Raw genomic sequence first — 13,714 nt, 5'->3', positions numbered from 1 at the left:
ATCTTTCTGGTGTTAGGAATGTGTACAGAATGCTTAGTCTGCTTCTGAGTTGAGTAATGTCAGACACTACAGTTGTTCATATTCGTATAAGAAAGTACTTGCGTGTGATTAGAAAAACTGGCTTGCTACATTTTGCAAAACAGTGTTTACAGATAATGGGGTCACTTAGATGCTGCAGAGACAGATAACTACCGTATTTTTTGGACTATAAGTCACAGTTTTTTTCATAGTTCGGGGGTGTGACTTATACTCAGGAGCGACTTATGTGTGAAATTATTAACACATTACCGTAAAATATAAAATAATATTATTTAGCTCATTCACGTAAGAGACTAGACGTATAAGATTTCATGGGATTTAGCGATTAGGAGTGACAGATTGTTTGGTAAACGTATAGTATGTTCTATATGTTATAGTTATTTGAATGACTCTTACCATAATATGTTACGTTAACATACCAGGCACGTTCTCAGTTGGTTATTTATGCGTCATATAACGTACACTTATTCAGCCTGTTGTTCACTATTCTTTATTTATTTTAAATTGCCTTTCAAATGTCTATTCTTGGTGTTGGGTTTTATCAAATAAATTTCCCCAAAAAATGCGACTTATACTCCAGTGCGACTTATATATGTTTTTCCCTTCTTTATTATGCATTTTCGGCCGGTGCGACTTATACTCCGAAAAATACGGTAATCAAAAACAAATGATTCGACAAATCGCTGGATATTCCTACATAGTGACTTAGATTTAGATCCTCCAGCGATACTGTAGGGCGACATCTGAGCGCAAGCACATTCTGTCGTTTGTGAAATGGAGTATATTTTATCAGTTGAAGCTATTATTCTGTAAGCCCGTCCGGATGCTTCGCCCCCATGTTGTCTGTGGACGTCTGACCTTTCGAGTGTTTATAGTGGGTGACCCCGCAATAGTGTCCAGCAAACTGCATTCGACATTCAGCAACAAAGACACTAGAGTCTTTGGCTATATAGGTCAAATACACTGCAGGTTAATTGTGATATGCCAATGTGAGACATGTATCAGAATTTTTCATATCAAAACAGTACAATTCAGATTTTTTAAAATCTTTGGAACGTCGTTATAAATCAGATATGTATCCGATGCAACTGCGGTTTGAATGACAACTGTTTAGTCCACCAATGAATGGCTGCGTGAGCGTTTTGAAAACTCTGATGCAACAGACAGGAGGGTGGGGAGCCCTCCCCCGAACCCCCATAGAGCTTTGATAACAGGTCATCCTTCTCTAAATCAACTGAAACTTTGATAATATAGACGAGGAGGGCAATCCAACATTCCTGTACAAACCTATCTAGTTATCTCAAAAAGCAGCTACTAAAACTTTAAGTCTTCATTTCTGGCTGGCTGAAAATATTACAAATTATTTTTATAACATGTTCTTGTCATGTCCTCAATTAGAGAATTATTAGCGGGCTGAATATTACATGTTATTAATTAATAGAGGAGTAGAAAATGGATGGATGGATGTTAAAACAATGTCATGCAGTGTTATGAAGACCGTTAACTTGCACAACATGAAATAGACAAGCAACAGAAAATGGATGGATGGACATAACCAAATATCTTTTGATTGATTGATTGATTGATTGATTGATTGAGAAGTTTATTGACATCTTAAAGAATTGAATCCATATAATGCTTTGAAAAGGCAAATGGATGGCACAAAAAGCCAAAAGGCTTGTTTCCATTGTAGTCCATTAAATATCCATCACATTTGATACATTCAATAATAAAAGATATATAACATGTAACATGTATATAAACAATTACGTTAAAAAAAAAAAATTATGTACATACCATATTTTTCGGAGTATAAGTCGCTCCGGAGTATAAGTTGCACCAGCCGAAAATGCATAATAAAGAAGGAAAAAAACAGATATAAGTCGCTCTGGAGTATAAGTCGCATTTTGAGGAAATTTATTTGATAAAAACCAACACCAAGAATAGACATTTGAAAGGCAATTTAAAATAAATAAAGAATAGTGGGTCTAGGGTGGGGGGCTTGAATGTGGTGTAGGACCAGCCTCTCGAAGCACTTCATGATGACAGGTGTGAGTGCTACTGGGCGATAGTCGTTGAGGTTGTTTGTGGCAGCTTTCTTGGGTACCGGGATAATTGTGGCGGATTTAAGGCAGGGTGGGATGAGTGCCTGTGCCAAGGAGAGGTTGAAGAGGACGGTGATAATGTAGGAGAGCTGGTCAGCACATGCTTTGAGCACCTTCCTGGGTACACCGTCTGGACCAGCCGCCTTCCTGGGGTTCACTGCCTTGAACACCCGCCTGACCTTGTGCTCCTCAAGAGTGAGTGTGGGAGTGCTGGGGGCTGGGGGGGTTGGGAGGGGTGTGGTTGTGACTGTTTGTGATGTCTCAAAGCGAGCAAAGAAGCAGTTCAACTCCTCTGCTAGCGATACATCCCAGTCCCCGGTTGCTGCGTCACAGCCTTTATAATTGGTGATGTGCTGTATGCCCTGCCACATCTGCCGTGGGTTGTTGCTTGAGAGGTGGTCTATGATCCTCTCTTTGTAGTCCCTCTTGTCTTCCTTGAGTCCTCTCTTCAGGTCAGCACGCGCAGCATTGTATAGAGCACTGTCACCTGACCTGAAGGCGGTGTCGCGGGCCTTGAGGAGCATGCGGACCTGGCTTGTCATCCAGGGTTTCTGGTTTGGGTAAACCCGGATGCTTTTTTTCACAGTGACATTGCCGATACAGTACTTTATGTAGGATAGTACCGAGTCTGTGTGTGTGGGCAGGTCTTGGTCCCATGCAGTGTGTGCAAAGCAGTCCTGTAGCTGGGGGAGTGCATCCTCAGGCCAAGTTGTAACAGTCTTTATTACTGCTTTTGTCCTTGATCTGAGGGGGGTGTAGGCAGGGATGAGCATCAATGAGAGGTGGTCTGACTGGCCTAGGTGGGGGAGGGGAATGGCTCTATATGCCTCTTTGATATTAGAGTAAACATGGTCCAAAGTGTTTCCCCCTCTAAAGTTAAAAGTTAAAGTTAAAGTACCAATGATTGTCACACACACACTAGGTGTGGCGAGATTATTCTCTGCATTTGACCCATCACCCTTGATCACCCCCTGGGAGGTGAGGGGAGCAGTGGGCAGCAGCGGTGGCCGCGCCCGGGAATCATTTTGGTGATTTAACCCCCAATTCCAACCCTTGATGCTGAGTGCCAAGCAGGGAGGTAATGGGTCCCATTTTTATAGTCTTTGGTATGACTCGGCCGGGGTTTTGAACTCACAACCTACCGATCTCAGGGCGGACACTAACCACTAGGCCACTAGTAGGGCATTTAACATACTGGTAAAATTTTGGTAGTACTGTTTTCAGATTGGCTTTATTAAAATCTCCAGCAATGATGTGAGCACCATTAGGGTGGGCATGTAGCTGTTTATTTATTGTATTTAGCAGTAAAGAGAGAGCCATGCTAACATTAGCATTCGGTGGTACGTAAACTGCCGTGATGATTACTACTGTTAGCTCTCTTGGCAGAAAAAAGTGTCTACATTTCACTGACATGAACTCTATCTAGGTCGGGGGAACAGTGACTGTCTATGATAGTACTGTTATTAGACTATGTGTTATGTACATAAACACAGAGACCACCTCCCCTGCTCTTACCAGAGTCCTCGTTTCGGTCTCAATGTAGCAGCGTGCGGTCTGCTAGCTGCACCGCAGCGTCGGGGATTAGGGGGTGAAGCCAGGTTTCGGAAATGACCAAAAAACAACAGTCCTGGATGTAGCTAGCTCAAGTTTTAGCTCGTCCATTTTGTGAGCGATGGATCTGGCGTTGGTGAGGTATATGCTCGGCAGCGGAGGCTTGTGGGGCTGTTTCTTGATTCTCTCCAGGAGAATCAAATTAAGATTTGAAAAAAAATGCTAATTAATTCAATTTGCTTTAATACTAACATGGCCGTCTCTCTCTACTGACTCTCCCCAGACGGTACACCAAAGATTCTGACATCATTTAGCGAGAAGGTCTACAACATCAATGAGTTTGTATCGCTGTCATGCACTGTGAAGGGCACACCGGAGCCCAGGGTGACCTGGACACTTGATGACGAGCCAGTAATACGGGACAGCCGCCATCGGATTTCCTACTACACCAACACCGAAGGTCACGTCGTCAGCCACCTCAACATCAGCCAGACCCAGGTCCCGGATGGAGGGGTTTATCGCTGCATCTGCAACAATTCAGCAGGGGCCATTTCCTACCAGGCGCGAATAAACGTAAGAGGTGCTTGTCAGATCAACTCTTCCAACCTACCATCACATATACACATCAACATGTCTTGATTTATTCTGTTAGTATGGAGCTTCAAATGGTCCATTTTTGAATTGGATAAAAAAAAGAAAATGTTAATATCAATTGAATGTCAATTCTATTGCTTAAAAATATATTGTTTTGACAAGATACGACTGGTAAGTGTAAATATGGTAATTAAGCAGTGGAAAATGAGCTTAGCAAAAAATAATACATTCAATTAAAACAACAGTAAACCAAATGTGCATTTAGACACTGGATTCTGCAAAAAAATGTAATCCTTAAATTTATTTTAAAAATTAAGGTTGCGATTCTGTGCGACAATGTTTTTCAAACACATATATGCATACACAATGTTTATGGCTATGTACTCACTGTAGGTTTTAAACACATTACATTGCTGTACTATTATTACCATTTTTATTAAACTCCTCCTATCTTCTTCTGCTTTAAAAAAAAAACTTCCAATGGCCTTTTTGGCCGTTCTTTATAAAATACCCTTTATGAAACTTTCTCAATAGAAATAATAGTAAAAATGTGAAATAATTCATGACGTCCAAAAATACAGCACACTCGCTGACTTGAGACTAACAGTACATCCATGCACATAATAAAGACCAGTGAAAGGAAAAGTTATTTAAATCGAATTGATTATTAAATAATTAATGTAATAATATTTCACAATTATATACTAATTGCATTATATATTTATTGAAAATAATAATAATAATAATAGTAATGATATTAATAATATTCAACTCTAAAAACAATAATACTAATACAGTATAATATTACATTAAATAATAATGATATAAATTATTATGATAATAATAATACAGTATAATAACAAAAACAACAACAATAATTAGAACATTTCCACAGATTGTTTTAATTCCAAGGTTTAAGACAGACTTGCTGCCTTCTGGGCTCTGACATTTCAATTTCTATTCATGCAAACGTAAAGTGCACAGGTTGAGTATGTAACATACTGTAAGTGCACCACTTAAATGCAAAATATAAGTACACAAGTTAAGGGTTTAACAAAAGTGAAAATGTTGAGTGCACAATCTTGATAAACAATTTATATACGTAAAATAAGTGCACCACTTGATTGCACAGTTTAAGAGTGTGGGTTAAATCCGTAATATAAGTGCACGAGTTAAGTGCAAATGTTAAGTGCGTAAAATAAGTGCACCATTTAGGTGCATAAGTTAAATGCACTTAAGTTCAAAAGTTAAGTGCATATTATAGGTGCACCACTTAAGTGCACAAGTCAAGTAAATATATTAGGTGCATAATATTATCGCACAAGTTAAGTGCCTAAAATATGTGCACAACTTAGGTGCACTTCAGTGCACAAAGAGTGCAGGTGTTAAAGCCTAGAAAACAAGCCTGCTAAATGGTGGTGTGTGCGTGATGCCAACTTGCTCCTCCCCTCCAAGTTGTACCATACCATACCATACCAACTTTATTTATAAAGCCCTTTAAAAACAACCACAGTTGAAGAACAAAGGGCTCTACACCACAAAGAAATACAGGCAAAGGACAGACTAAAAAATAACATTTAAAACAGAACACACACATATATATATATATATATATATATATATATATATATATATATATATATATATATATATATATATATATATATATATATATATATATATATATATATATATATATATATATATATATATATATATATATATATACATACACACATACATATGCACATAGAAAAAGCAAATGCAATTTAAGAGCAATTTGTTAGATAAAAAGCAGTTAAAAAGTTAAAAACAGTTCAAACAGTTCTCATGCTGGGTTAAAAGCCAGCGAGTAAAAATTGTTTTTTTTAAGAAGGATCTTAAAAGTAGCCAAAGAAGGGGCCTGTCTCACATGGAGAGGGAGATCGTTCCAGAGTTTGGTTATCTTGTGTCATTCGATGTGCCACTCCAAAAAAACAACAACCTTTGGCTGTGGTTGATCAGCTTTTAGTATTAAATCGTAAATAATCAAAATGAATCCACAACAGAATTGCAATTTCAGTCATTTGACATCACACTAATTTGTTCCAGTTCCAATAACAGTCTCTATTTACCTTTAATTGCTATTGTTCACTAGCGACAGAGGACGCTAACAAGCTAAATAGGAGTGTCACATTCTTTGGTAAAGGTATGTACATGTGTGGCTTTACATATGTGTGCATTGGACCCAAGTGGCGTATGGATATGCGCAAAAAAATTTAAGCAATGTCGGTTTAATCCACGCATGAAGTAAACTTATTTGAATGTTATTTTTAACCAGCCGCAGGAGAAGTAGGCTAAGCACAGCTTCAAGCCGCTGCTGCTTCTATCATCAGTCACTGCTGACAGCATTATCTTTTTGAATGTCCTGCTCCCTCCTAGCTCCTGCTGATAGGTTTATATTGGGACACCGTTAGGGTGATTTACTGTTACTGTAGTGGATGACGCTGAAGCTATCTGCTCCCTGCAGGGACACGCCTCGCTGGATTGCTGTTGTCATGTAGCAGTAATATCGCTGCACACCCTGTGCCTGGTGCATGGCCATTACTGATTCTCCATGATGGCAGACAGGTAGTCTGTGCACCGATTGGTTTAACTGGATTGCGTTTATTCATGCATGTGTAAGACTATATAGGGAGATCCAGAAGTGAAAAAGGAAGTCAAGCAAGATATTTCTCCAAAAGACAAAGTATAATGGCTGCTTCTCACGTCATTGTTTCCTTAATTGTGCTAGGAAAGTAGACATCTCTCTAAGCACAATACTGGCCACAGTTCAATGGTAGCCAGTGGGGGTGTGGGAAAATATCGATTCGAATTCAAATCGCGATTCTTACGTTGTACGATTCTTTATCATATAAAAACACAATAATGCAAATATAAATATGTGCAAATGGAAGAAAATCATGTTGACAAGCCAATTTTACGATCACCCAATCTCCTTATGTCTATGGCAAAGTCACAAATAAATGTGGTTAGGTTTGCTTTAAATTTCCGTATGTATGCTGGAGTCAGTTGACAGTTTTTTTATTAACCTTATTTACAATCATGGTTTATATTTCGATTGTAAATACACTTTCAGAATAAATCAAGCCATGTCAACTTTGTGGTGCATTAAAACACACAATACAGCAAGCCCCCTGCCTCAAAGTCCTTTTAAGAGGGTTGCCTCTCCAATGTGTCCTTCAAGGGCCTGCCAGCATCAGACCGATGAAAAACCTCACTGCTATCGCTGGGCGGGACATGTACATCCACTGTCGTGTCATCGGCTACCCTTACTACTCAATCAAGTGGTACAAGGACTCCAATTTGCTGCCGTACAACCACCGGCAGCGGGCCTTTGAGAACAACGGCACCCTGAAGCTTTTCGACGTGCAGAAGGACGTGGATGAAGGAGAATACACGTGCAATGTGCTGGTGCAGCCACAGTTGTCCACACATCAGAGCGTCTACGTCACTGTGAAAGGTACGGAATGCACTCGTCAATATGAGGGTCCGTTTGGGACATTATTCAGAATGACCTCTTATATACACTACTGAAATGCTCTCACAGAAACAACTGAAATGTGTTTCTCTCACACACACTACCGAAACACTCTCATTCACACTACTGAAACACTCTTATGCACACTACTGAAATGCTCTCACATAAACAGCTGAAATCTTTTTCTCACACACACCTGCGTTATTCTAGTAAACCGGCATACCATCCACCTAATTCATCATAATCATGACCAATCTGATATGTCTAATATTTAAGTTACCTCATTAATCTTTCAGCTCTTTGGACACTAAGGGGAGCTCACTACAGTGTGTGTGCGTGTGCGTGTGTGTGTGTGTGTGTGTGTGTGTGTGTGTGTGTGTGTGTGTGTGTGTGTGTGTGTGTGTGTGTGTGTGTGTGTGTGCGTGCGTGCGTGTGTGTGTGTGTGTGTGTGTGTGTGTGACCACATTTAACCCACGTGTGCTTAAAGTAAAATGATGATGGATAAACTACAGAGTACAGACCAGGTGGAACACATAAAAACTTTTGTGATTTTTACAAAAAAATCTTCAAATTCATGTCAAAGACACGTGACATTGCTTATATGTTGCATTGCTCATGGCAATGTATTTTTAATTGACAACTCCAGCTTCAATGGTCCCACTTCACCAACATTTCTGTAGAAAACGCTCATTAATCAGTCCCTTTTTTGTGGTTGTTGCTGCCTAAAATAGCTGAATTTGTGGCACCCTTTTCAGAAAGTTGCAGCAAAAGTTGCATTATTTTTTTTAAACTTATTTTCTTTCATTGAATCAGCTTATGATTCTTTTTTTGTTGTCAATTGTTTAAGTGTTCTTTGTAACCTCAAAAAGTACATAATTGCAACAAAAATGTGAAAACACTTCGATGTCAGTAAAGCACATGCTTAGAGCTCATGGTTGAATAATTGTACTGTTAATTCCTTATAACTTATGATAATAATAATTAATTATTAAAGAAACACCACCAAGTGCTTCTCATTGTCCAATGTTTGCTCTGTCATCCACTAGTTGTAGACATTATATGTGTATGTTTTACGCTTTAAAGGTGTTTTTCCATTGTAAACATAAAGTTACTGTATGTTCCAAAACAGTTACCTCCGTACGCTAAGAGCCTTTATGAACTGCTGAGAGTGATATTTAGTGCAATGTTTTGCTGGTAAATGAGAAGTAAATAGATCATCATCACACGTCAACATCTCTATCACATAAATGCATGCCTCTTTAACTCTAACCTCTAACCCAAATTGCAAATGAAAATATGTTCTTAATTGTCTTACCCTTACCTTACCCTAAAGAAATATATAATATAGAAGTATTTATATATATTATTCATTATATAAATACATGTAAAGTAGTAAGTCAGGAAGCCGGTGTGTTGCTATATGTTTATATGTCACTGTCAGGGTTGTGTCGTGTGAGACAGCGAAGGTTGTTGTGATTTCAATGCAGACAGTCGAGGAGGCACCCTGCTGGTGAAAAAGGTATTTAATAACTGAACAAACAAAAGGCGAGCGCTCAGAAGTGCTTCAAAAGCAAAAGGGAAGCTACGCACGGAAAAAGACTAAACTTGACAGACTATAAAGGAAACAAAAACGGAAAGTTGGATATCAGCATAAAACTCACAAAGAATGTGGAGCAGACAGCATCCACAAAGTACATCCGTACAAGAACTCAGCATAAAAATAAATATGCTCAACTATGTCCCGACCAAGAATGGTGTTTGAATCTCAACTTAAATTGTCCTAATAAAACTGAAAACAGGTAACAGCGGGTAAAAGTGCTCCACGGACAGGTGTGAAGCAGCTACGGAAAAGCCCCAACAAAACAGGAAGCGCCACCAAAATAAACGCACGGGACAGGAACAAAAGCACTAAACACAGGAGAATACTCACAAACTATAAATATGCTGTGACAGTTACTCTGGATGAAACAATAAATGGTATAAATGGCAACCACGGTAAAACTCCCGACGGTTAGTATTACCGTTCTAAATGAAAATGAAAAATAATAATAATAAATTGTATTTATTATTCACTTTTCAGTTAAACCAATCTTAACGGGCTATGGTACAAACCGATATTTAAAACAAAAAAAAGGCTTAGCCAGTAAAACAGATAACTTGCTTGTGGCTGTCCATCGATTACGATGATGACGTTGCTCCAGTAATGGGTTATTGAGGGGGGTTTCGTATATGCCATTGCATGTGGCTGTGCAGGCCAATGCGCGACCCGCATGGTTTGCCACATGTGGGGCAGATGTAGTCCACGCTTGAGAGGGGGGCCCCTGCAGCGCGCTGATGTCGCTGTAAACGTTGTTGTTTTCTCCTCTCAGTGGTCTGCTCCTGGAGATGAGCAATGCCGGCGTGACTGCAGTTGCGCCAGGTGTGGCGATCAGCAGCCAAGACTTCCAGTGCGGAAGGCTGGATAGCACAGCGCTTCAGGAGGGTTTTTGTGTGGTCCTTGTAGCGTTTCCGCTGACCCCCAGGAGACCTACAGCCTTCCTGGAGTTGGCTGTAGAGGATCTGTCGGGGGAGCCTCTGGGTGGGCATGCGGATTACATGCCCCACCCAGCGCAGATGTCTTTGCGCAAGGAACACTTGGATGCTGGGTGTTTGGGTCCGGTCATAAATATCCACATGTGGGACTCTGTCCTCCCAGGTCAGACCCAGGATCCGTTGCAGGCAGCGGATGTGGTATCTCTCCAGGATTCTGACGTGCCTTTGGTAAGGGGTCCAGGCTTCCGAGCCGTATAGCAGTGTGGACAGACAAACTGCTTTGTAAACAGCTGCTTTGGTGGAAACTGTCAGGTTTCTGTTCAGGAAGACCCTGGTTTTGAGCCTACCGAAGGCAGCAGACGCTAACCCAACACGAACCTGGATGTCATTATCGATGTTACAGGTGGGGGACAGGACGCTTCCGAGGTAGGTGAAATGTGGAACGATGGTGAGCTGCTGGCCATCAATGTTGAAGACAGGCACTTCTGACTGGTGGGTAGAGTGTTGCGCAATGATCTGTGTTTTTGAAATGTTGACCTTGAGTCCTAGGGCGCTGTATGTGGATGAGACCACGTTAAGTGCACGTTGTAGAGATTCTGGCGTGTGGGCAAGGAGAGCACAATCGTCAGCATACTGAAGTTCTAGGATCTGTTGTTTTGTAATTTTAGTGAAGGCCTGGAGGCGCCGGATGTTGAAGAGACTGCCGTCCAGCCGGAACTGTATGTGGATGCCATCTGTGTTTCCCAGAGCTTTGTGTGAGAGGAGGGTGACTGCTGAGAGAAAGAGGTTGAATATGACAGGGGCTAGGACACATCCCTGCCTAACCCCGACTTTCACATTAAAAGAGGGGGATTGCTGGCCTCCAATGCGGACACAGGCTCGCATTCCATCGTGTAGTTGTCTCAGGATGTTGAGGAACTTTGGCGGAATCCCCAGCCTTCCCAGTAAGTCCCAGAGGAGATTCCGGTTCACAGTGTCAAATGCCTTGGACAGGTCGATGAAGGCGATGTACAGATCCTGGTGGTGTTCCCGGAACTTTTCTTGTACCTGCCTGGCTACAAAGATCATGTCAGTAGTAATGCGATCTCTTCTGAATCCACACTGTGAATCAGGCAGGATGTTCTCAGAGATGTGAGTAACTAAACGATAGAGCATGACCCGGGCAAGAACTTTCCCAGCAACCGAGAGCAGGGAAATTCCTCTGCTGTTTCCACAGTCGGCTTTGTCACCTTTCCTCTTAAAGATGGTTATTATAGCAGCATCCTTCCATTCCTGGGGATGGCTTCAGAGGACCAGATGGAGTCAATCAATTGGTGAAGCCGGCGGGTGAGGAGATAGCCACCAAACTTCAGCACCTCAGCTGGGATACCGTCAGGGCCTGGGCTTTTGTTGTTTTTTAGGCCCTTGATGGCTTTTAGGACCTCAGCAAAGGTAGGCGGGGAGTCCAGGTGGTCGACAGGGGGAGTGGTCGGGAAATTGGTGAAAATGTCCTGGTCAGAGGGATTTTCGGAGTTAAGGAGAGTGTTGAAATGTTCAGCCCATCTATTTAGGATCTGGGGTGTGTCCTTATAGAGGGTGACTCCGTCTGCTGATCTGACTGGGGTAATGTTTTTTCTCTGTGGACCATATATGGATTTGACGGCATCATAAAATCCATGGGAATTGTTTGTGTCAGCATAAAGTTGGATCTCGCTGGCTTTCTTGATCCACCAGTCATTTTCCATGGCTCTGAGGGTACGCTGGACTTCGGCTCTTATGGAGGAGAGTCGAGTCTTTAGTGTGATGGATTGTGGGTTGGCCAGGTAAGCAGCATGGGCTTTGTGTTTTGCCTTGAGAAGTTTATGGATATCCGGTGCACTGTTGTCAAACCAGTCCTGATGTTTACGCCTGGTGTACCCAAGGGACTCCTCTGCTGCCTGATGGATGGCAGTCCTTAGGGAGTTCCAGCAGGTGTTGATGTCAGGGTCCAGGTGGGTATCAGGGATTGCAGACAAATGTTCTGCAAGCTGTGCTCTGAGCTGTTCTACAGAGTGCTTGGATTTGAGTGCTTCACAGTTGAGTCTCTTGTTTGGTGGTGTTTTCTTCAGTTGGGGGCGGACTTCCATTTGAAATTTGGCTCTGATCATCCGATGGTCAGTCCAGCAGTCCGCTCCACGCATCGCTCTGGAGATTAGGACCTCCTTCCTGTCTCTACGACGGGTGATAATATAGTCGAGGAGGTGCCAATGTTTGGAGCGAGGATGTTGCCAGGAGGTCTTGAATTTATCCTTCAGCTGGAACAGGGTATTGGTGATGATCAACTGATGTTCAGAGCAGAGTGTAAGGAGGCGAAGCCCATTATCATTAAGCCTACCAACCCCGTGCTGACCAAGTGTTCCGGCCCAGAGCCCACTGTCAGAGCCCACCCTCGCGTTAAAATCCCCGAGGAGTATGAGCTTGTCGGTGGGAGGCGTTCCCTCAATGGCAGAGTTTAGTGAGGCATAGAATGAGTCTTTGCTCTCGAGGTCTGCATCCAGAGTTGGGGCGTAGGCGCTGATAAGGGTGACATGGCGATTTTTGGTGAGTGGTACACGCCACGTCATGAGCCTTTCGCTTATACCCACTGGAGACTCTGGGATCTTGTGAAGCAGGCTTGTCCTGGCGGCAAAACCCACTCCATGTAGACGACGGGAGCCTTCTGGATGACCCTTCCAGAAGAAGGTGTAGCCTTCTCCCGCCTCCGTGATTGAGTCTTCCCCATGTAAGCGGGTTTCGCTCAGGGCGGCTATGTCAATGCCGTATCGGTTTAGTTCATGCGCAACGAGTGCTGTTCTTCGCTGTGGGCGGCAGGAGAGATCACGCACATCCAACAGTGTGCGGACGTTCCATGACGCTATTGTGAAGGGAATTTTGTTTCTCTTGTACATTTGTTTTCGACCGCATAAAGGGATGGCCCGGCAGCTGCGGTAGGCTGCCCGGGCGATGAGGAACAGACCATTTTTAGGCCACCTTTTCTAGGCCCTTCCCATTTCAGGGTGAGCAGAGCGGTGCTGCTCAGTCACGTACGAAGCTGCCGGGGAGGCATGCTGTTCCATCCCATGCCACAGCGACCTTCACTCGCACGCCGCCTACCTGCAGGGTTGGGCTAGGTACTGCCAGTCACATCCTTGACCTGTACCAGCCACCCTTCCCCATCGCCGCAGGACTTGAGGGCGGGGAGGTTGGGGGTTAGGGGTAGTGCTGAGGAGGAGCAAAACGGTAAAACTCCCGACGGTTAGTATTACCGTTCTAAATGAAAATGAAAAATAATAATAATAAATTGTATTTATTATTCACTTTTCAGTTAAACCAATCTTAACGGGCTATGGTACAAACCGATATTTAAAACAAAAAA

At 42.4% G+C, this 13,714-nt stretch overlaps 1 protein-coding gene across 5 annotated transcripts in view; it reads left to right on the top strand.

Annotated features, from left to right (window-relative positions):
• Positions 1–13,714, top strand: part of dscama (Down syndrome cell adhesion molecule a) — a 286,288-nt gene that overhangs the window by 185,835 nt on the left and 86,739 nt on the right. For 4 of the 5 annotated variants that reach the window (XM_061963204.2, XM_061963207.2, XM_061963206.2 and 1 more), the window contains exons 7-8: positions 3,979–4,275; positions 7,516–7,791. In XM_061963204.2, coding sequence (XP_061819188.1) covers positions 3,979–4,275; positions 7,516–7,791 — 573 coding nt within the window. Of the gene's footprint in view, positions 1–3,978; positions 4,276–7,515; positions 7,792–13,714 lie in introns of those variants that run through there. The other variant, XM_061963208.2, reaches the window with a different exon arrangement.

Source organism: Nerophis lumbriciformis, linkage group LG09, assembly GCF_033978685.3.
Source record: "Nerophis lumbriciformis linkage group LG09, RoL_Nlum_v2.1, whole genome shotgun sequence".
Lineage (NCBI taxonomy): Eukaryota > Metazoa > Chordata > Actinopteri > Syngnathiformes > Syngnathidae > Nerophis > Nerophis lumbriciformis.
This window is presented reverse-complemented; position numbering and strand designations above follow the sequence as displayed.